This window comes from Nesoenas mayeri (genome assembly GCF_963082525.1).
Source record: "Nesoenas mayeri genome assembly, chromosome: 15".
Classification (NCBI taxonomy): Eukaryota; Metazoa; Chordata; class Aves; order Columbiformes; family Columbidae; genus Nesoenas; species Nesoenas mayeri.
Genome location: NC_137559.1, coordinates 8,762,626 through 8,785,355, shown reverse-complemented (window position 1 = coordinate 8,785,355; position 22,730 = coordinate 8,762,626). Strand labels below are relative to the sequence as shown.

The following is a 22,730-nucleotide window of genomic DNA, read 5'->3' as shown; positions in this document are numbered from 1 at the left end:
TCCAGTCCTGCTTGGTCCAACATGCACGTGTGCACAGATCCCTGCTCCTCTGTGCAACGCACCTGCAAGGGTGCCCGAGGAGTAGGAAGCAGAATTTGATGATGTTGGGGAGTTTGGCCGTGCTCTGTCTTGGCCTGGCCCTCGTGAATACAAACTTTTGGTAGGGCTAGGGTGAGCTACTGAGACATGCTCTGGAGCAAGGGGTTGGTAATGGGGCTGCTGGCCAGGAGATCCCATCTCATCGCTTTCCTGGAGGTCATATGTTGGTTGGGTGAAAGATGAAGCCTGTTTTCCAAAGAACCAGGTTTATGTTAGCATGTCAGCCCCTAGGAAAACACCAAGGTCTCCCCTCATGGTCCTGCACATATGGGTGGATGAGCAACCAGAGAAGAGCATTCAGCCTCTGGTAAGATGAGCTGGTGGAATGTGGTTGCCTACCTGATCACAGGAGGATGTTGTGGTGTGGTGAGATGGTGTGTTCAGAATGGCATCTGAACATGGCTGTGGCATCAGGATACACTGGCTGGGGAGCCAGTGGAACACAGGACCTCTTCTGCTGATGCGGAGAGCTGCTTGGAGGACACCTCCAGCTCCCAGGGTGGGTTGTGCTGTTTTGCTGGGGGGTGGCTGCAGAGCGTTGTTTCTGTTCCCTGGATTGCCTCAGACTACATTTTGTGCATAGCCACGTTTCCCTTCTCCTTCCCCCTAAATAGTCCAAAACCACTTTTTTCTAGTTTTCAGCTTGTTTTTCACCTTGCTTTGGGCTCAAAGCCCGACTTGGATTTATGCCAATGCCCCATGTGTGTGCACGGGGTCGGTGCTGATTGCAGGCAAGTGTGATAGGTGGTTCAGACTCCCGCTCCAGAGCTGGGCTGGGATGAGCTAGCTGCTGAAGAATGAAGGTTAGAGCCATTGGCATCCTCCTCTGGCTGGGTCAGATCTGTGGGGAATTGCCCAGCCCCTCCTTGGGGCCTTTGTATTTGAGACAGGAGGAGGCAGGATGATGACAGCAAGAGGCTGGGGCTGGTGGCTCATGTATCTCTCCACGGTCCATCAATGCTTTGACTCTGCTGAAACGCCATCCTTCAAGAGACTGAGGCCCTTTTCTGATTCTCAGTGGCATATGTACTCCTCCCTCCCTCTCTCGGGCAAGCCCCTTCCATCCCTCCATCTGGGCAGGCAGCACTGCTGCCCCAGCCTGACCCTTTCCCTGCCACCAGATTTTGCTCTGCTCTGTGACCTACCCTTTCTTAATCACTCCTGTGCTTTATTCCTCAGTCACCCCTGTGCTTCAGCACACAGGTGAGGATCTGCTTTCCAGTAATTCTTGGCTTTGGAGGTACAAAGCTGTGCCCAGACAGGTGGCCCAGAGCTCCCTCTGGGGCGCGAGCTCTTTTGCAGCACCACCACGTCAGAGACAGGAACTATCACAGTGATTTTCAGCTGAGCGGTCTGGTTTGTCCAGCCTGCAATTCAGGTTTTAGGATGTGAAGGTTCATCTGGCCTCAAATTCACATTTCGGGAGAGCTCTGGACTGTATTAGCTGGGGTGCTGTCTGTGGACTGTTTCAAGGGGTTGGTGCTGGGGACTGGCCACGATGGCAAGTGGGATGGAGGGGAGCTGGTGCCTGCAGAGGAGGAGGCAGCGCTTCCGTAGCCTTTTGGTTTCTTGGCCAAGTCTGTGCCAGAGGCTGAGGGCTGGAGGGACACGGAGGTGCATGTTGTGCCGAGCCCTGGGATGCTCTGGGTGGGTTGTCCCTGGCTCAGGGGGATGCTGCTAGCTGAAGCAGGGTGTCATGTCTCCTTCCTCCTTCCAAACAGCCCTCTCGCATCACAGGCTCTGAATTTTTTTCCCCTTCTGACAGTCAGGCATCAACTTTGGATTACTCATAAATGCAGCATGTTGCAGATACGCTGAGCTTGAGGAAGTGGCTCTGCCTGAAAGCATGAACCGCCAGGATCGAGGGGCAAGAAGCTGAGATGGGGCTGGACAGGCGGTGCAGTGTTGCCCTCTCCCCCACCCCCCCCCCCAGTCCTGCCCTGGGGGCCAAGTGCCTGCTGCCTGTGCCCAACTCCCATGGGAATCTGCCCAGCCCAGCTTGGGGACCCGGCTCAGGGTCCCAGCTCAGGGACGCTGCAGCTGCTGGGGCAGGCGCCGAGGTCCCAGCAGGTGACCAGGCGTGGATGGCAGGCTGGCAGCATAGACCACTATCAGCGTTGGCCCACTAGTTTGTTTTGCAGAATCCTCTTCTAGCATGGAAAAATAACTCATCCCTCAGTTTTTATCTCTTTTGTTTGTGTGGGCATTGATTACACTGGGAGTTACTGAGCCAGATTTTATTGGAATGACTTAGAAAGCTGCCACTTGCAAGCATCCGCTTGTCCTTGGGGATTATTTTGGTGTAGTTTCTCAATAATTGCATGAGGCTTCTTCAGCCTTGCTAATAACTTTATTCTCCCAGGGACACTGCCCAGGAAAAGATGAGCTGAGGCTATGCTTGGCAACATTTAGGAGGGGAAAAAGTACAACAGGATTGATGTCTGCTGGCATGAATAAATAAATAACACAATACCTCACCTCCGTGAGCATCTTTGTTTCCAACCCCATGTCTGTTATCTCCCCAGCTTGGCTGAATTTTAGAATTCAAGGCGGTCCTTTAAATTAGTCTCATCTTTTCTGTCTGCAGCGTGTTGTGCCAATGCTTATCAGAGATCAGCGGGGCTGGGTCTGGAGAAGAGCTGTCCTAGGGAAGCCTGCCTGGTAGCTTATGTATGTTGTGTAACTTGGGCTTGTTAAATATATTATTTAAATAACTTGCAAAATAGTTTACCTAGTGCCTGAAATGTGAAATTAAGAGAATTATTTCAGGCACTTATGTTGGCCCAGATTCTCATAGGTTTGCAAAGACTTTGTGAAAATCATAGGTCGTGTTTTAAATAAAGAGACAAGCCTACAAATGTCTTGGACATTTCATACAGAATCTTGCACGTAAAAGAAGCATGTTCTGCAGTGCGAAGGAGCCCGGTTGTTGCTTGCATGTCCCTGTGACTGCCATGCCCTGGCAAGGAGGGCTGGGAAGGGCAGCACTGGGAACACCACTGAGAAGATGAGAGGTCTTCCCACTGCTCTGCTGGCTTTGGTGCCACTGGGCAAGCCTTTACGCATGGTCAGGGTGGTGTTGCCCTTCTAGTTTGGGAGTCTGCATTTTTTCAACCCTGCAAAGGTGCTTTTTAGAACCTGGGTATGGGTCCTTATGGCTGATAAATCCACTCTGGTGTCTCTGTTGGTCTTGTTTTAGCGTAAATACACCAGGAACACTAGTGTCCCATTGCCTTCTCTTTTCCATCATAGCATTTCTAAGGTGTTCCTGTGACATTGCACAGTCAACATTGATGTTGCACTTTTCTGTAAGAGCAGAAAGGCTCTGAGCATTGCATGGAGAGTTTCTTTAATCTAAACAAGGGTAGTGCAAGCCTGACTCAGGTATTCTTGTATGGGGAGGGGCAGAGGATAGTGATGGCAATGACCTCGAGACTACACTTTATTAATCATATTGGCAGGCAGTCCCCACTTCTTGGCAGGCTGCATCCTGGCACCCTGGAGCTGTGGGCTTGGCGTCAGTGTCCCCTTCTGCTGCTGCCTCTGTTTCGGTGGTTGTTTCCTCTGCAGAATAAAGAGATTAAAGACGGTGCCCGGCTGCATCCCAAAGGGCAGGCGCTCGGCAGGCATGGACCCGAGGGGAGCGAGACACTGGAGGCACTGCCAGCCTCTTAGGGATGTCATCTGGGATGCTGTCCACGTCCCTCCCCTGGCCCTGCGGGGAGCAGGAGCATCAGCGCTGGAGGGATGTAGCCTGGCAGCTCTTTGGTAGCTACTTTGCCTGGGGCAGGGGGGCTGCTCCTGCCCCTCAAGATGTGCCTGTGCTACCGGTCCCTGTGGTCACTCACCTCTGTGTCTCATGAGGAAAGGGTGGAGATGGGCGCAAGCCTCGCCTAAAGTATTTGTTTTAAAAATATACACCGATAAAAATGACTCTCTCCATTATTTCATTAAGAGATTTAAAATGTGCTTCCTAAGCCCTGAGTCACCAATGAAGTGAGCAAGCGAGAAGCAGCACAGCGGGTCCCGCTGGAGTGTGACTCACGCTGCGGGGTGGCGCTTGGGGCTTGCAGGGGACTCTTTGAACTAAGGGATGCTCCATTCCCTCCCTCCCAGGATGGCCAGAGTCTCCCCAGCATCCTGAGCAGCAGCGGGAGGTCTCTGGGAACCTTTGGGCTCCCGAGTTTAGTTTGGGAGCTGAGCCATCGCATTGCAGCCGTGCCTTAATCACTCAGGAGCCACCAGCAGAGAACTCTCCTGGAAGCCCATAGATCAACCAACAACAGAGCATGCATTTGATTTTTTTATTGTATACTTGCCCAGATAAAAGCCTCCAGATCTCACATCAGTTCAGGAAGAACTGATCTTTTCTCCCAGAAGGTGGGAGAAAATGCCAGGTCACCTTTTGTTCATTTTTGGGAGCTCTCTGCCTCTTTCAGTCATCCGGCACTGGCAGAAGAAAAGCTGGTCCCAGCTCCCTGTAAGGCCAGAACTGTCCCCTCTGTGCCGGTCTCAATGATTTCTCTAGTCAGCTTTTTCAAAGCCCTTAGAAATGTGCTCTATCTCTCCCACTGGAGTTGGTTCAAGCTCAGTGCCAGAATGTTTTTCCTAAGATCCAGGCTGTGTGTTCCCTTCACCCTGCTCTGCTCCCTTATGTCCCATCCTTCCCTTGACCACTTTTCCATAATTTCCTCCTGCAGATGCCGGCTGAGACTGCTGTACCCAGCGTGGTGAGACAGGGATGGTGGCACTGACACAGCCCCAAGGGACATGTTTCAGCTGCTGCCCCTTCGTGCACCACACTACAGCTGGCAGCACCCACACTCAGACCTGCCCGCAGCCCCCCATCACTGGTTCCTCCCATCACTGATTCCTCTCATCACTAGTTCCCTAAGGGCTTCCTAATTAATACCTTCAAGCTGTTGATGAGGGTCTACTTGGGGGGGGATCTTCTAAGTTCTGCCCTGAGCTCTCTCGGTGCTCCTGGCCAGTCATACCAGGACCACTGCAGATTTTGCTGCCTCCTGCACTGTGACAGCAATAGTGCCTCCAGCATTTTAGAAAGGTAGAATAGTGTCAGGGTTGTTTCCCGCAGTTATCAGTTATCAGAAAGGTCAGGTACTGTCTGGAGGTGGCTGTGGGCCTGATGAGAGCTCTTTCCTATGGACCTCAGCTGCAGCTGGGTGGGGGGTCTGACTGGGTGGGGTGCAGGTTTTCCGTGTGTTGTTTCAATGGTGTTGAGAAAGCTGTTTGCAAGTCGTTTCTCCTTAAATATCAACAGTTCTCTGTGATCCCTGCTAGCACAGATATCAGATGAAACTGAATTTGTCATGGCTCATCACCCTCACTGCAGCAAATCCACGGTTTGGGAAGTGTCACCCAGGGTTTTAGGTGTCAAGTTTAAAGAAGTAAGGAAATATCTCAGCGGAATGCAGTTCCTGAGGGAGTGGAGTTATTCCTGGATGTACTGTGGGCTTAGAGGACAGGTCCCATTGCCCAGGGCGTTCACTCTGTGCAGTTACTACTGTGATCATTTCTCTGCTGCTTCAGGAATGCACAGGGTGGTTGAGGAGATCACCCAGTCCAAGCCCCTGCTCATGGCAGGGTCACCTACACCTGGTTTTCCTGGATGGCCAGGACCATATCCAGTCAGGTTTTGACTATCTCTGATGCTGGAGGCTCCACCACATCTCTGGGCAGCCTGTGCAAGCATTTGACCACCCCATTCTGGTGTCTGACCATCAGTCCTGTGGGGCTGTGCTGCAGCTTCTCTCTTGGGAGGGGAAGCAGCGGGGAGAGCCAAAGGGTACCACTGTCTCTGCCTGGTGGGGATCACTCAGAGCCCATCAAGCTTTTGCACGCTGACGTGGCATTCGGCACACAGGCAGATGAGATCTTCCCACCTTAGAGGACTGCTCCTTGTGCGCTTTGAGCTCTACCCCAAGCTGGAGCTCAGGCACATCCCCTGGCCCCATGGACACATGAGACATGCAAGGGGGTGGCATATATCCAGCTCCATGTACTGTGGAGTTTGGCTGCAGCCTCCCTGCACTGGTGTGCAACCAGCACCTCTGTGCTGGGGAGAGCGTCAGCCTGTCTTGCTGGCTTGGCTATAGCTCCCTTTTAGGGGGATGTTTTGGTGACACTGGATCTCTGCCTGCTTAAAAGCTGGACCTCTCCTCTTCCCACTTGCTTTTCAGTCCCAGAGTGGGAGCACCGGGTGGCTTTGGCCGTCGGAGAGCACGGAGAGAGCTCCTGCGCCCCTGATTAGCATTCGGCCCCGCTGCTCCCACTGCTTTGGCGATTGTGCTCGCCATTGCCTGGCAACCAAAACTACAACAGCAGCCCCAGAGCCCAAGCGTGCTTCCTGCGAGTGTACACGCACACAGGCACACGCCTGTCGCCTGCACGGGGACAGGGAGGGTAGCAGGGCCACCCTGTGCTGCTGCCACCGTCCCCCAACCTGGCAAGGTGCAAGGGTGAGGAACGTTCCCAAGACGAGGAGGAGGAGGAGAGGGCTCTGGTGGTGTGACGGCTTTGCTGACACCCAGGTTTGGTGGGTTTGTCTGTCTGTCTGCTGCGGTGGTGCCTGCTGTGAGCACCCCGCTATGTTGGGCACAGCCTGTCTGTCCCTCTGCATCTCTTGGTGGAGGGGGCCTGTTGGTGCTCAGCAAGCATGTACCATGAACTGGGCCTCGGAGCAGGGCAGGGGCCAGCCGCCACCATGGCTGCCTCCAGGATGAGGCATGTTGGGGGGAAGCGTTGGGCATATGGGGGTGTATAAGCCCCTGTTGGGCAGTGGGGCAAGGCACGGCGGTGCGCACGTACTTTCTGTGTGTGTCACACACACACCCTGCCTTGCACCCAAAGTGGGGTCTGTGGGATGCCCATCGCCCCCAGGCTCCCCATGGGGTGGCTCAGCCTAGTTGAGGTCTCCCAGGGGATCCTGATGCTCTGGGTTGGGATGTTGTCATGCTTTTACTAGACCATCGATGGAGCTGGTAGCACTGGGGAAAATGCTGGCACACAGGAACCTTAGTGTGCATTGGGCCATTTCTGCTTCCCAGACTTGAACGTGCTTGGGGTACGGTGTCGTTTTTCTTGGCAGAAGGATTTCGTGGTCCTGTCCCCCAGGAGGGGCTGTGGGCCTCAGGCTCAGTTCCCTGCCCTGCTGGGGGCTCACTGCAGGCAGTGGTGGCTCAGTCCCTCCACCAGTCCTGCATCTCATTCTCTTTCCAGCTGGGCAGGCTTGAGAGGACACGAGTCCCCTCTGGGCACAAGTCACCACGCTTCTGCGAGTGATATGAGATACAGATATGCCTGAATACGTTAGGTTCAGATGTAACACATCCCTGAACCTCTGCTTTGGCTCTGTACTTTCACATCCTTGGCTGCTGTGGGCTCTGCCTACGGTGCGTTCAGTGGCTGGAGGTCCTGAGCTGCCTTCCCTGTCCAGCCGGCCCATACATACCCACTGGGCAGCAAAAACATAGGCATGCAGTTTCCTGCTCACCACACATCCTCATCAATGATACTTGCTTGGAAAAGGGTTAAAGAAATGCATCTGTTTTTTGTGTCTTGCAGAGCCTGGGGTCAGCGGACAAGAAGGACTTTTACCAGCCAAAGTAAGTGCCAGTAGCCGTGGTGAGTAATTGCATGGAAATTCCCGGTTGGTCTATATTTCCGAGCAGCTCTTTGGCTTGCTAAGATTAGACGTTTCAATGTACAAGAATAGCTGCTGCAATTACACAAGTGAGGATAACAGTGGAAGGGCTGTCAATCATTTTGGCTTCAGGGTATATGCAAATCATTAAATCAGGTCAGAAGGAATCACGACAGCTTGATTGAGCCTGAGGGATAGAGCTGGGACCTGGTGGCCAGGGACCAGGGGACGCAGGGGTGACCTTTCCCACCTCGGGCTCCTTCTGCTCCGGCTCTGCACAGCTGAGCTGCTTTGGACAACTGAAGGGTTTCGTTCTGTGTCTCAATGGGCTGATCTTGAAGCACGTCTTCCGCAGCCCGTGCTTTGACGTTGATGCCTGTCGTCTTCCATCCATTGTGTTTTGTAAAGCACGGCGAGCCTCAGGGTGAGAGCAAAGAAGTGACCATATTCATGAACATGAACAAAGGATCTGTAATCGCGCCACTAACATAAGCAGTTGGTTACTTAGTGTGTGCCCTTGGCCACAGCCCTGAGCTGGCTGTGACAGTCCATAAGTGAGCGAGCCAGAGCAGGGTACTTAGAGCTGTCGACCTCTGAGACCTGTGTTGAAACGCGAGCAGAGCTTGCACTTGCAGACCAGTTGTGTTGTTGCAGCCAGCACTGGCAGAGCCTCGCCAGAGCATGGCACCTCCGAGGTGAGAAGGTTGTTTCTTTGCTGGAAGGATGCGTCTGATACTGTCATTATTTGGATAGGGGTAAACTCTTTTAAAGGCCACGCCGAGAGGTTCGGTTCTGGCCCTGACCACTAAGCAGCTGTGCGTTGTGCTGCTGAGCACTTTTGCATGTGGGACCTTGTGTTGCTCATGCTCTGTTTAGGGAAGCGAACATAGTCTTTTTTCTTCTGAAAAAATGTTATAGGTGGTTTTGAAGTTGCAGAACAGTGCTCTGACATGCAGGATTGTCAGAGGGGTGTGTTTTTGGAAGATTCAGAAGGAACCGGGTCGAGGAAATTTCTCCAGAACTAACCATCCTTCTGCACTTGCTCTTGCTTTGCTGCTTTCCAAAACATTCCTGCAGAGCTGCTTCCCAGCGGTGCTCAAGCACACGGGGAGCACTGAGGCAGCATCCTCCCTTGCTGCTCAGTCTGAGTGACTCTTTGCATCGGGACAGGCCCGCTCAGGGACATTGGGCACGGCGTGCTGTGCTACGGGGCACTGCAGGGCTGCCTGCTCCCTGCAAGTGTCGGCTGCGGGTGTGTTCTTCAGTTACCTACTGGCTCTGTTTGCTTTATATCACCAAAATTCAGTGCTAGTCTCTAGGTCTGTACTGAAAAGTTGTAATTCTCATCTGATGCAGTTTGGGCACGTAGTTCCCCCATTGCAGTCCCTGAGCTGCTTGGTCCTTTATCATCCTGATTTTGGAAGCTGCTAATACAGCTGCAATGTTGTGAGTATGTCTGGGCTTCCAGCATCCTTCTAAATTTCTGACTGCTTTGTCAAGGCAGTTTCCTGAGCAGGGACCTGCTGGCTGAAGACCCAGGGACACCGTGCTCAGAGACAGGAATAGGCTCTCCTGGGACTTGTGTTTTTGCTTAATAACTCTCCTGGCATGGCTGGTTGGAAGTGTCTTGACAGGAACCAAGTACGGCTGGTGTGTTTGCTAATTCCCGGTGGCATATATTTGCTCTTCAGTGTCAGATACAGACTGGAACTCAGTTTCTTCGAACCCAGAAAGAAATTTTGGTAGTAATAACAATCATAAAGCTCCTAGCAAATGTAGACTGAAATACTTGGGTTTAATTAAAGTGTCACTGATTTGCTGCAGGAGCTGCCTGCACTCCCTGCTCATGCTGTCTCCTCTGCTGAGAGCGATGCTCATCTGTCAAGAAAGTCGTCACTCGGGAGCAGTTAATATTTGCCAGGCACTTTGAGGTGTCAAGAGAGACACCGCTGCAGCGACATGAAACGCTCTCCATTGATCTGCTCGTTCAGTCCCTTGGGACCATGTGGCCGTGCTGAGACACCTGATGTCTCAGAGCCCATGCCTTGCTCCAGCAGAATGCCACAGCACTTTTATAGAGGCACCTCATGGCTCTGTCTCCATTTCAGATTGAAGACTGCCGCACGCCTTCTGTGCTTAAGCCTTAGACGTGTAAACGCAGGAGGAACCTATGAAGCTACCTTACATAAAGCAGCAGCTCATGTTTGTTTTGCCTTGCAGTCTTCATTATCCCAAGATGTCTCTGCAGCTAATTTGTCGTCACCCTGCTTTAAGGGCAGAACATTTCATCTCTTAGACTAAAACCTTTCCATGCCAGCACTTAGATAAAAGTGAGTGTTTCATTGCTGAATCATTATCTTGTAAAACAGTGGTGATTTTAAGGGTCTAGAAATCTGTATTTACATCTTGGAAGTGTTAAGGGCCATCATAATAAGCTAGGTGTGTTCCTAAGATCGGTGTTCCTTTTATTGCCTCCTTAACTCAGACATTATTGTTACAGTAATGGTAATAATAACACACATATATGCTACATTTGACTTCTTTTGTGGTGGTTGGGAGTTACTCAGCTGGGATGCTCTTCAGGTAGCTCAGGATCACCTTCAAAGTGCCAAGCAGTGGGAGGAGGACACACAGGGAAAGGGGGGAGTAAGAGATGGTGCAGATGATGCAAGGGGTGCTGTGGGGTAAGGGAACAATGCTGAGGCCACCTTTCTGTACTGAAGCCAGGGGATACAGAATTCTGCAAGAAACTGTCCCCAAAACACCTTCACATGTCTGGAGAATGCTTTTCCTAGCTTTGCTTGTAGGAAAGGATGACGAGCCATCACCAGCATCTCCAGTGGCAGTGGGATGGCAGAGAACGGGGGTGGAAGAGAGGTGTTGGGGTCTGTGGAGTGGGTGCCCCTTGGACGGGTGTGGGTTGGCAGCTGAAGAGGAGCTGAGCCCTCCAGAAGGGACCGTGAGCATGGGCTCCCCACTTCCAGCCCCAAATCCTGGCTCAGCCAGTTTTTTGAGGAGTTGGGAAGTTAAATCCTGGGCACACAATGTAATTAAGTAAAGAAGATTACGATGCTGGTCAAGGTATCCTAGCAGCAGGGTCTGGACCATTGAAACTTTATGGCAAGGTTAAAAAGCATTTCCCCTGGGGTTTGGCCAGTGTGTTCAGAGCCTGAGTTCCAGGCAGGTGGAGGGGATTTAAGCCTCTCTGAGTGCTGGGAAAGGAAAGGAATCCTGGAAAGGTACCTTGAAGAAATGTCATGGTTCAACAAATGCCAGTCTGAGGAGGGAGAGCAGAGCTGGGCCATGGAAGAAGGAGAGCAGAAGGTCAGCAGAAATGGGTATGAGCGGTGGGAGGTCACTCACAATATGGCAAAGAGTTGTCTTGGACGTTTGCAGTGGGTGCAAGAGACTGGCTGGTGCTGCAACCTCTGAATGGTTCTGCAGCTTCCCTTCTGGCCTTCAGAAGGTCTCCCCCACCCTGGCCTGTGCTGATCTTTTAAGCTAAGGTGGCTCTGTCTCTCCCAGTAATGCCCTGAGCCCAGAAAGGCTTCTGGAAATGTTGCTGCTCTGGGGAGGGGGCTTCTGCCCAGGGGGGCTGGTGCTGGTCCTTGCCCCGGTGCGGTGGGTGCTGTGGTGTGCCAGACGGGGGCTGTGTAGTCCCTCCACCCTGGCAGCTCCCAGAGGGGTACAGGTGTGTCACTGCAGGGCCTTGGGATGGGGCAGAAGGACAGTTTACATCTCCAGTCTCTTGGGAATGGTTTTGTCCTCCCTGTAACATTTTCCAGCTCTGGCTCATCCTAGCTCTGTGGCTGCAGAGAGGACAGGACAGGACACAGCCCTGACGGGAGCGGTGCTGGCAGAGATCAGTTGGAAACTCAGAGTCAGAGGAGGCAGCAGCTCTGCTGACTCCCTCTGTGGTGTGTGGCCTATTTGCCCAGGCTCGTGGTGCTTTTTGCTTTTGAAGCTGGTAAGATTGGTGCTGATCCATGCTGAGCAAGGGGGGCCTCTGTCCTGCTGCTGCCCCTTTCCTCCAGGCAGCCTGGGAGAGCGACACCACGTTATGTACCTAATAGATTCTGCCAAAACCCACTGTTTTTTAAAAGTATGAATGAATACATCTCTTACTCATTTTCTTTTTTATTGCTTGTTGTGTGGGAGTGCACACCCTGGGCCCTTATGCCTGATAGGGCTGGGGGACCATGGCGAGTTGCTCTACACCCAGATTTACGAGGACAGAGATGACCTTCTACCCTCATGCCTGGATAGGACCAGGACCCTTGATACCCAGAGTTAAATATCTTGGCCTGGGGGAGGTTGGGACAAGGAGCCACTTGGTTTCAGCGGTCCCTTGAGCCTCAGCAACAGGAGAAGGAGTTGTTGAGGCTGGTTGAACCCGTGCTGTCCTGCTCTGGGTGCACAAGCCAGGGGACTGCTGGGTCACCCCCTTACAGAACACTTGCTCTCTGGCTGGGAATGGTCCTCCTGGACCTGATGGCAGAACAAAGTTTTGGCTTTCATTGGTTTTGTGCAGGTTTTAATGTGTTAAGTGAGGTTGCGATGTAGGTTCTTACTGTGCCGGTTGTCATAGAAACTTGAAGGGCTTTTTTCTCCTATCCCCCAACCCCTTTCTTCAAACCAAAGCAGGGTTGTTTGTTTGGTTGTGGTTGTTTTTTTTCTTTTTTTTTTCCCCTCTTGTAATTTCAGTTCTAGTCCAATTAAAAACCTGCCTGGCTCTTATTCCCCATCTCCAGCACTGTCACACAAGCACTCAGCGTCTTTATGTTCTGCTTCCTTATGTCCCAACTGTAAGGTCCATGCTCCCATGAACAGGCACTTTCCTGGTAGCGCTGGGTGGGCTTCTGTCCCCACAGACCCCCACGGGGGGTTTGTCCTCAGCCTGTGTCCCTCTGCAGTGCCTCTGGGTAGGAGAAGATCCCGCTGCTCACCATGGGGTACCTCTCCTTGATGCTTTTTCTGAAACCAGAGAGCTGAGTGGGCATGGCCGCTTGGTGCCAGATTGCTCGCGGTCCCTGGTCCTTCGGTGGAGACATTGAAATGGCATCTGCCTGCCCTGCTAGTCTGAACCCGGGGCTGCCTTCCCCTCTCGTGGGATGGGAGGACAACACTGCCAGCTTAGAGCCGAAACTGGCACAGAAGCCACCTCTGCACCAGCTGCAGCCCTTCTGCATTTGCTATGCTCTGCATTAATCATGAAAAGGGAATCGAGCGTAGGAAGATGGGCATTTTTTAACAAAATAACCAAGGCTGCGTTCTCCTCTAAGCAAGAGAGCAAAGTTTTTGCTGCAGTGAGTCAACACATAGATGCTTTTGGCATGGGAGGTAAAGCTCCCACCCACGGTAGCCATCGCTTCCACAGCCGGGTACCAAGAGGGAGAAGTGGGTTGAGGTGTTTCCCAAGCCGCTCAGCCAGCACTGTCTGCTGGTGTTTCTCCAAGAGCTGTGAGCGGTCCTTTCCCATGTGCTCTGCTCCTGGCACGAGACCTGATGGGGACTCCTCACAGCTAGCAGGACTTCTACCTCCAAACCTCACCTTTGGGGAGCTGGCACCTGTCTTTGCTGCTCAGCACCTCCCTGGCTCCTGATTGCTCCAAGGTTGGTGCTGTCTCCTGAGTCACCCATCCTCACCGTGGTGTGTGGCAGAGGTCAGCCTTGAGGCTCCAGTTATCCGCTGAGATTCACTTGTGTGGGCTTTAGGTATGAAAGGGTCTATTAGATTATAGTGTTTGGCCTCCTGTGTGCTATAGGGATGTAAATGCTGCCCACACACTCCTCCATGAGCTGAAGAGGTTGTGTTTGCTCTCTGAGAGGTATCTAATCCTCTGAGAATCTCTGAGAAGCATCTAAATTCATTTGAGCTTGTTGGGCTTCAGCTCCCAGTCCCCAGCTCTCCGTATGTCTCACTGTATAAGAGTGGTTGGCATTGCTCTGATTCGAGGTGGGGTTGGCAGAATTTTTGTCAATAAACTCAATATAGCTCAAATCTTTTGCAGCAGGGTATTTTCTCCAGCCCTCGGATCAATTTCGTGACTCATCCCTCCAGCCTCTCTGCTTTTTTAGTGTCCCCTTTTAAACGTGGGCACCTTAATTGCCAGAGTTGTTTCTGTGTGAGTCTCAGCAGTGCAATACGTGTAATTCTCCTCTCTCCCAAGAACTGCATCAGCTCTTTTCATCACAGCATCACATTAGGGCCTTGTGTTGGGTTGGTCACCCGTGGTGACCCTTGAGCCTTTCTGGAGGCTCTCTCTTGTCTTGGATACAGTCCCTGTTCATAAATACGGCCTGAAACCCTTCTCTGTAGGTGTGTCATTCTGCACTGGGCTACATTAACTTATACAGTGTTTGAATGGGCTCAGCATTACCAAGCAACCCACATTTCACTCTCTTCATCAATATTTACTGTTACATCAATCTTCCTGTCATCTGTTAATTTTTTGAGCAAGGATTTTGTATTTTCTTCGCGATCATCGATGAAAATATCGACTAGCATGCTCCCCGTGGAACCTCACTAATGAATCCCCATTGACAACTTCTGTTTGAGACCTGTCAGCCAGTTCTTAATCTATTTAACGTGCTTTATTGATACTGTATAGTACTGTCTTCTAAAATCAGGACGTCAAGAAGCACTTAGCACTCTGCCTGTACAGCTATAATGTACACGGTGCCTTTTTCAGCTCAGCCTGTATTTGCTCAAGAGTGACATTGGGCTCATTTGACAAGATTTCTTATCCACAAAGACACACCGACTGACTTTAATTATAACTTACATCCTTTAATTATGTCTTAATTTAATTTCAGATGAGCCCTGGCTTCTGGGTCTTATATCAGGCTGACCATTTAGTAGTTAACTAGGTCATCTTCACTGCTGGGTGTGAATATTGCTGTGAAGGAGCCATTTGCCATCTGGACATGGCAGCCCCAAGTTTGTTCAAAAAAAGCAGCAGAGCCCAGAAGACTCTTCCCAGCTTCGGGTACACGTTATCTGTGCTGGCTCTTTAGTGCTATTTGGCCACCTTAGGTATTGGTGAAGATACCGATGGTTTGGGAAAGCTTCATCTCTCCTAGGAAGTACTTTATCATGTGTTTTGGGAAAAAAGAAGCATAAATATTTATTGACTACATTTGGTGTTTTCTGCATCATTATGAGCAGTCTTACAATTTCTGCTTACAAATGATCCTATTGCTGCTTACAAATGAATCTATTTTGTACCCAAATAGTAGAATTTGGATGTCCAGCCATGCGTTTTCCCCTTCTTTCCCCCTCTTTGGTTTCCCTTATCAGTTTCCTACACATTGTAATTTTTCATTTGCATTGACCACCCTTTATAGTATATCCCATTTCCACTCTGAGCCTTCATTTAGCAAAGGGGATTTTTAAGCCAGTCACTCACCTTCCTAACTGTGAAATTAGGACTTCACAGATATTCGGCAAACTCTCCCCTCAAAGAAGTCTTATTTTTTCACTCTACTTGTTCAAAGTCTGCCTCTCCAGTCAGACTGCGACGGCTCAGCCTTTTGTCACCTTCATTGAAAAGTTATCAACTATAGCACTTAGAAATGCATGTGGTATTTTACTGCTGGCTCCATGAGATTTCTAGTGTGTGACTCACACACTGAAATCCTTCATAACAAACTATTTCTTTCTGTCCATTGAGAACATGTATTTAAGGTTGAGTTCCTGCAGTCCTATGCTGGCTCAAGTGTGATGTGCTGTGCCTCTTCCCAGTTCTTGGTGTGAAAGTAAACCTGTGTTTCTTCAAGCACTGATTGCTAAAAGATCTGTAATTCTAAAGAAACAAAACATAACGGCATGTATTGTAAGTATACAGTGCCCTCCTCGTCCTCCCCTGCCACCCCTCCTACGCAGAGATTTCTGATCACGTAAACCATCGTAGCAGGTTTCAGTAGCGTCAAGTGCATTAAATTTGTGCTCATGAGTGAAAACTTCCCATTTATTGTGCTCCTTTCTCAACCTTACTGCCTCGCGTCATCTCAAGAGCTCGCTGCTTTGCCCAGCAGCACAGCACGAGCAAGATCTCTGATACTCTTTTCCTGGAACAACCACAGATTAATCCCGCTTTCTATTCTGATTCACAGTCCTGGTATTTTCTCACCCTGCTTTCACCTGTGGTGCTGGGTAGACAGCTGGGCCACAGAGCCCTCAGCAGCTCTGTCAGCCTGCACTCCCTTCAGAAGCTTATCCTCTCCTAGGACCACCCTCACCGCCATCTGAGCACTCTGCTGTGTGGCAGCACTGGAGGTTCCTTGTGCTCCCCTGCCACAGATGCTGCTCTGTAGAAGACGGTTTTGTTGTTCCTGAGCCCGCTGGCAGGCAGCACCCCTGGGCAAGATGGGCCACTTGCAAGGTCCTTCCAAAACCCATCCTCGCTCTTCTCAGCTTCATGTTGTCTCCAGCATGGTTGTCTCCTGCCTTGCTCTGGCAGGGACCACATCTGAAGCGCAGTGTCTGCTGTCGGTGGTGGCTCTGCAGCCCTTCTCCAAGCCTCCTGAGCTCCTGAGAAGCAAAAATTGCCAGTGGTGCTGGGAATGACAGTATGAGCCTTGAGAGTCATTAGCCGGGGCTCAGTGAGCTGCGGTGCTGGTGTTTCTCCACTGGCTCTTTGCTCTGGGAGGGATAATCAGGGTGAATACCCTGATTTACTTGGGCTGTACTGAGCAGACTGTAGGGAGACATGTAGATAGCCCTAATTTGCTCAGGGAACAGCATGTCTAAGGACATTAAAGGAGGAAAATACATTGTCATTACTGCATCCTGATGAAGTGTTGCGCGCAGAGGTGACATCTGAGGCTTTGATCTGTCCCACAGGTTTGTGGCATTAACAAAGGCAGGATTCAGAGCAGCGTGGTGACTCCTAGGAGATGTGCAGCAGGAGGGGACAAGGGTGGGGGTGTTCGGCTGTCTCTTCAGGCTTGGGACATCATGTAAAAGGGCACCACCTCTAGCGTCACCATCTAATTTATGGGGAAATTAATTCCTCCTCCAGAAGTGCCTGATCTCTCCATGGGCTGCACAGCGAGCCTGGGCAGTTAACTCAGATCTCTCACATCAGTCTTGCCACTGGTGGCTTCCAGCATGTCCAGAAGATGCAGCTGAAGGTAGGATGAGCCTATAATAATTACTGAAGAAACACTGGATAATAGTGTTTATACATAATTAAAGACTTGACTGAATCAAGCTGTGAAGAGCATGGGCAGGTTGACTTTGAGGAGATTTTGGGGCATTTGACTCGGGGGTTATGGGAGATCTGTAAACCTCCAGCCACAAGAAAACACCTTCTTGCCCCACAGTAAATGGAAATAGGTGTAGTGCTTTGAGGAAATAGGCTGGAGAAGGAAGCAAAAGAAACCTTAGGCCCTGCAAAATCCCATTTTTACAATTAAAAATAGAAAAGCCAAGCTTTCCAAATAGCTTGAATGCTTCAAGAAAACCTCTGGAGCTGACGGTGCTCAAGCAGGGGCTGTTAGAAGTTTTTCTTTGCAGTATGAGGTAGGAGGGAAAACGCACCCAGGGAGGGAAAGCTCAGTTGCATTCATTCTCCCCCTCGGATGTCAGAGATGCTTTGTTTTCCAGAAGTGCTTATTATTCATAAAGCTATCTCATTAGACAGCTGAAATACAGCTCCAGCGTGAGGCTCGTCATGGCCCTACTGCAGAGCTGTGCAGTGTTTTGGCTTTCCACCCCGCAGGAAGTCCTGCCGGAGCCAGCAGGATGGTACTTGGCATCTGCTTTTGGGCACTGGTGCTGATCATAGTTTGGTCATCTTTTCCCAACTGCATTCCTTTTTTGTCCTTCTTTTAATCAAAGGTTTTGTCCTGGATCCTAGGCCACCAACTAGCAAATGTGTGGGCTTAACACTGCTTGTCATGAGGGTCCTTCAGCTCTCAGCAGCAAACTTCCCGAAGAAGGTACAGCACAAGAGCTGCTATCTCCAGATACTTCCCTTACTTCCAGATGTTTCCAGTAAGCCCCTCTGCCAGCACACAGCATCTTGACTGCCTGCATCGGGGTCACTTGCCAAGCCCGGTTGTGCCGGATCCCTGTTCTGCAATGTGGCTGCTTGGCTTTGCCATTTCCAGACGAACTGGAAGGCTCTGAGGATGAGGAGGACTCTGGTTCTGGGTTTTTGTTGAGCTTCTATGTCCCCTTGCCTCTCCCTGACTGGTGAGTGTTGCTGGAAGCTCTGGTTTGAACCAGAAACCAGTCTCAGAAACTGGTTTCTGACCATCTCAGACTGGTTTCTGGCCATCTTGTTTTGCTGCTGCAAATTACTGGCTTCACGAGCGATGCAGCTGATCTCTGAGGCAGGGAGGAGACAGCATGGCTGCTGCTGAAGTCTTTGGTCCTGCTTCATTGAGAGCGTCCCATGGAGTCCCACCTTTGGGATTTTGTTGGCTGGCTGGAGCCACCAGTGCTCTTACCAGGAGGGACCATGTGCATCCCAGTTTGATTCCCGGCAGTCGGCAGTGAGTCCAGCCTGATGGGTCCCACCTCCTCCCACCAGTGCAGAGCGTGGCCCTGGGGAATCTCCCAGACACCAGACTCTGTTCACCCGAGCAGGGGGGGATGTTGGAGGGGTGTATCAGCCACAGCGAATGTGAAATTCTAAGTATTTGTACACAAAGGCCACGCTGAAATCCCAGTCCTGGTCCAGACATCAGAGGTGTCATTTTTGATTTCCCAAACATGGAGAGAGCCCTTTCAGCCCTGGCCTGCTCAGACACTGCAGCTTTAATGTCCAAGCACCCAGCATGTTTCCACTCCCCTCAAATGCATCAATCAGGTCTCCGTGAGGCTCTGAAAGAGCCAGTTTGTTAAGCAAACACACTTAGTGTAAAAAGTTTATCCCAGTTAATTAGGACTTCATTGCAATGGAAACAAATTACCCAGCTGTCATCTGCCAAGGCAAACAGCAACGGGGGAGTGGGGGTCCTGGCCAGGCGGGAGACAAACAGCCATCTCAGGCAACCTTATTTATGGCCTTTTTATGTATTTCTGTATTTATTTGGACATTCCTGGGCTGAAGAGCTGGGTTATGGCCGAGCCGCACGCCCCAGCACTTGCATGCCGCAGGCTGGCATCGGCGGCAGGTTATCAGCCACGGGGCTCCCGGGCACAGAGCCAGAGCTGACCCAGGTGGGTGCTGCCCATGGGGACCTGGTGTCTGTGTCCCTGGGCATGTTCCTTTGGGCTTTTCCAGCACTCTTGCTACAAAGACAGAGTTGAGGTGCTGGATGTGCAAGCAAGGGGCAGGTCAGAGTGAGTTGCCGGTCCCTGCTCACAGATGGATGTGGGGAACACGGGACTCTTATGCTGCCATGGTTCTCTGTCATCTCAGTTGGTGCCCTATGTCTGCATTGCCCCCGATACAAGTCCCCAACAAGTCCCCATCCCCGCCATAGCCTTATTGTCCCCTCCCAGCCCAGATTATTAACTTTTAGACAGGAGAGGCATAAGCACTGCCTGGTAAGACTACCACTCATTTCCAGCTCCTTTTATTTAAGCAAATATCCCATCAACAGCCTTTTTGGCTCCTAGAGCCTTTATTGAAAAAGTGGGAGAAAGGAGGAACTGGGGTGCGGGACAGGGAGGCCGGAGGCAGGCAGGGAGCAGAGCCCGGTGGGAGCCTGAGGCCATGTGGTCCCCGTGGGAGCTCGGGGAGCCGGGCAGGATGGTGCTGATTCCCGCAGCCGGCGCGGAAGTGACAGATAAACCCGTGGGATTAGCAGCGTGTATCGTGTCAGGAGAGCAGCATCCCCTTCCTGGAGCATTAGTCACCCGAGCCTGACGGAGGAGGCGAGGGCAAGTCATCGAATTACCTCCTCCCGCCTGCTCCCAGGTGGCCTGTCCTTGCTTCGTGTCCCTCCAGCTCTGCCCTTTGTAATCATGCTGGGTTGTGCCAGGGCTGCTGTGGTGACAGGTGGAGGACATGGGCTCTGGGGATGACTGGGTGTAAGCGGCACATTTCTGAGTGGCCATGGAGATGGTCTCCCCTGTTGGAGCCAGCAGCGTGGTGGATTGGGGTGGCACACGCATGGGCATTGTCCCCATCACCCTTAGGGATGCTCTCTGCCCTGCAGGCACTGGGAACATGGAGGACAAGAGGAGATTTCTGTCTTTGTGCTGGGACCTGTCAGCAGGCTTGAATGTCTCTGTGTGCCTGGTGGATAAACCCGGGGCTCTTCCACCCTTCGCACCTACCACAGTCACATCCAGGCTGGGGTTTTCTGGTCCTGTCAAGTCCTGAAATTCACATTTGAAGTTCCCATTGTGAGTGAGTTGCCATCCAGAGGCTTTTATACGCTTTCCAAGAACATTTCTTTTGCCTTATAGCTGTGAGATCACCATGGCCTTCGCTCTGAGGTTTCTGTCTGTGATGGCACAAGTTCATGGGGGTGGAAAGCCTGGACTGGGGCACGCATCCTCAGAGGGGCCCGTAAGGGGGCGAACAGCAGAGCCAAGCTCTGATAGCTGCAGAGATGAGTCCTGAGACTGGACTGATCTCATCTGGGCAACCTAAGAAAGGTGGTGACCAGTTCTCAAAAGGACAGATTTTGCTTCATTTCTGGAGCCTGGAGGAGAGCGGAGCAGGGACTGGGGAGTTTGGCGTGAGCATCTTGGTTCCTCAGAGTCAACTGGCCCATCTTGAGAGGTAATTTGGAAACGCGAAGATAGAAAGCAGTGAGGAAGGTCTCGTACCACATTTACCTGCCCAAGAGCTGGGCTCTGTCGCAGGTGGCCCACCACTGCTTCTGAGTCAGCGATGTCACCTTGGTCCCGCACCAATGTGCCCAGGGGTGCCTGTGCCCCCAGCTCTCCACTGGAGCCTCAGCTGGCAGAGCTGGAGCACGGGGTGCCGGGCATCTCCCTCCTCTGGCTGACAACTCTCTATTATTAGGATTTTTAGCTTTCTGTTTCTAGATTGACTTGTTGTCAGTGTTTATTTTTAGCTCCTCCAGTGCTTTGCAGATTCCTCGAGGGATTCTTTCTTTCCCTCTCCCTCCTACAGGTTTGTTTGTAATGTAACCGCATTGATTTGAGCCACGAGCAGGAGCTTTCAACACCAGCGGGGGCTGTATTGCAGTGCTTGTGGAGAAAATTACCTCTGTGGGTTTGTCTAAGGCTGATGGGTCTGCAGAGCTGAGGCAGCTCAGGGCAGCCACCCCTGCAGAGCGGGGTGCTGGGAGGGACCATCGCTCACACCTACAGCCGCTGGTGTGGATGCCTTGCGATCGTCACTCCAAACCACTGGCAAAGTGTGCTGGGTGGTTCTTGACCCTCTTGCTCTTCTCAGCGCTGCCCTCCCAGAGATTTCTCTCTTTTCATTACCCAGGGGGAAAAATTCAGATCAGTATCACCATACTGGCTGCATGGAAACAAAACCCAGGGTCCTCCTGCAGCTCGGCAGCCAGGTTGGATGGAAATTTTTAAGCGTTTTTTTGGGTTGTTTTTTTTTTAGTTCTTTTTTAAAGCCCTGCATAAAGTAACTCAAAACAAGTTGCGAGTATATTTTGGACTCTGGCGGAGCTGTCGTCGTCGCCTCGCTTTGCCCGCTGGCCGTCCCAGACAAGGGCTCACTTTGAGCGTACCCTTCTGCCAAGCAGGGGGGAATGTTTTCATTCCTAATTTAGAGCATCCGTCTCGCCGGGGTCCAGCCCCTCGTCTCCCGCTGAGCCCGCTGCAGCGCGGGGAGCCCGGGGGCTCCCTGCAGCGAGTTTACCTGTCACCACCAGCTCCAGAGCTCTGCTAACGTTTTTCTTAGAAAATATGACTCTCTTTGGACTTAGCCTCCTTCTTCTCGCCCTGGGTTGGCGCTCGGTGGGGGATGTGTGAAGGTACAGTTTGTGCTCTGTTTTTTCCAGGATTTCTGTTATTTTGTAGAGGAGGGTAAGTTTGCTTATTTTTAAACACGTAAAATATAGGTTGATATTCAGTATAGGTTTTCTGTTTTTGCTGGGGAGAGACAGCACTGGGAGGTCCCGCTCAGGTATGGCTTTGGTGGTGGTAGCTCCATCACCGTGGCCCTGATCCAGGAAAGTTGAACATTGATCTCCACGGGCCGCTCTTACCCTGGGAGATGAGCACATGCTTAAGTGTTTTGTTGGACCTGGTCCTGTAAAAGCAGGGTCCCTTCAGCAGCGGAGGGAACCGAAGCCAACGGTACAAGCAAACCTGAAAGCCACTCACAAGACCATGAGAGTTAGATCCCTTTGCAGCAGCAAGGCCTGAACATTGCAGTGTGACGACTCCTTTTCCCCTCCATGGATTAGCCAGCTGCAAGGAGGTGAAAGGAGAACAGGCGCCATGGCCACATGTCCCCAAGGAGCAGGTGGTGGTGGGATATGCTGAAGGACAAGGCAGGAACTGGTGCCTGCAGTGGTGCTCTTGGTGGCTTTTGTTTTGCAAAGCCATCCATTGGCCATCACGTAATGGCACTTTCTATCGCGATCGGATCATGGCTGGCTGAAACCATCCTCAGGATTAGCAGAGGGGCTTGGGTACCTCTGTGACAGGCCTAATGTCAGACCTCACTTTAATCAAGCAACCTGGTGCTGGAGGTGAGAGGTTTTGCATGCGGTCTCAGGTGCTGTGAGGCACTTGGGGCATTGGTGGACTTTCCCTTTTCTTCTCTTGGCTGTTCTGCTTTGGGATCTGGCTGCAGCTTTTCTAGGGTTGAAGTTGTCATTGAGGTTTTTCTGATCTTTATTTTTATTAAGTTCATTAGCACATTTCCTATCAAAGAACAGCACGTTCCCTCCCTGTTCTCGTTTTTTCCCCAGTTAATAACCCTTTGCTGGTTTGGCTCGTTTGTAAAAAGAGACAGTAGCTCTGGGAGCGAGTCCTGGTATAATAGACAGACGTCAGCACTTTCAATCTGATCTGAAAAGCGGCGTTAATTCAAAGAGAGCGCTCAGCGAAATGACTGCAGAA

General features: G+C 51.5%; 1 protein-coding gene across 1 annotated transcript in view; it reads left to right on the top strand.

Annotated features, from left to right (window-relative positions):
* LOC308046429 (ankyrin repeat and fibronectin type-III domain-containing protein 1-like) overlaps nt 1–22,730 on the top strand; it is a gene marked incomplete at its 5' end in the record, with an annotated part of 178,025 nt that overhangs the window by 102,557 nt on the left and 52,738 nt on the right. Inside the window, one exon of the mRNA XM_080354251.1 lies at nt 7,684–7,724. Within this exon, the coding sequence (XP_080210377.1) occupies nt 7,684–7,724 (41 nt within the window). The remainder of the gene's footprint in view (nt 1–7,683; nt 7,725–22,730) is intronic.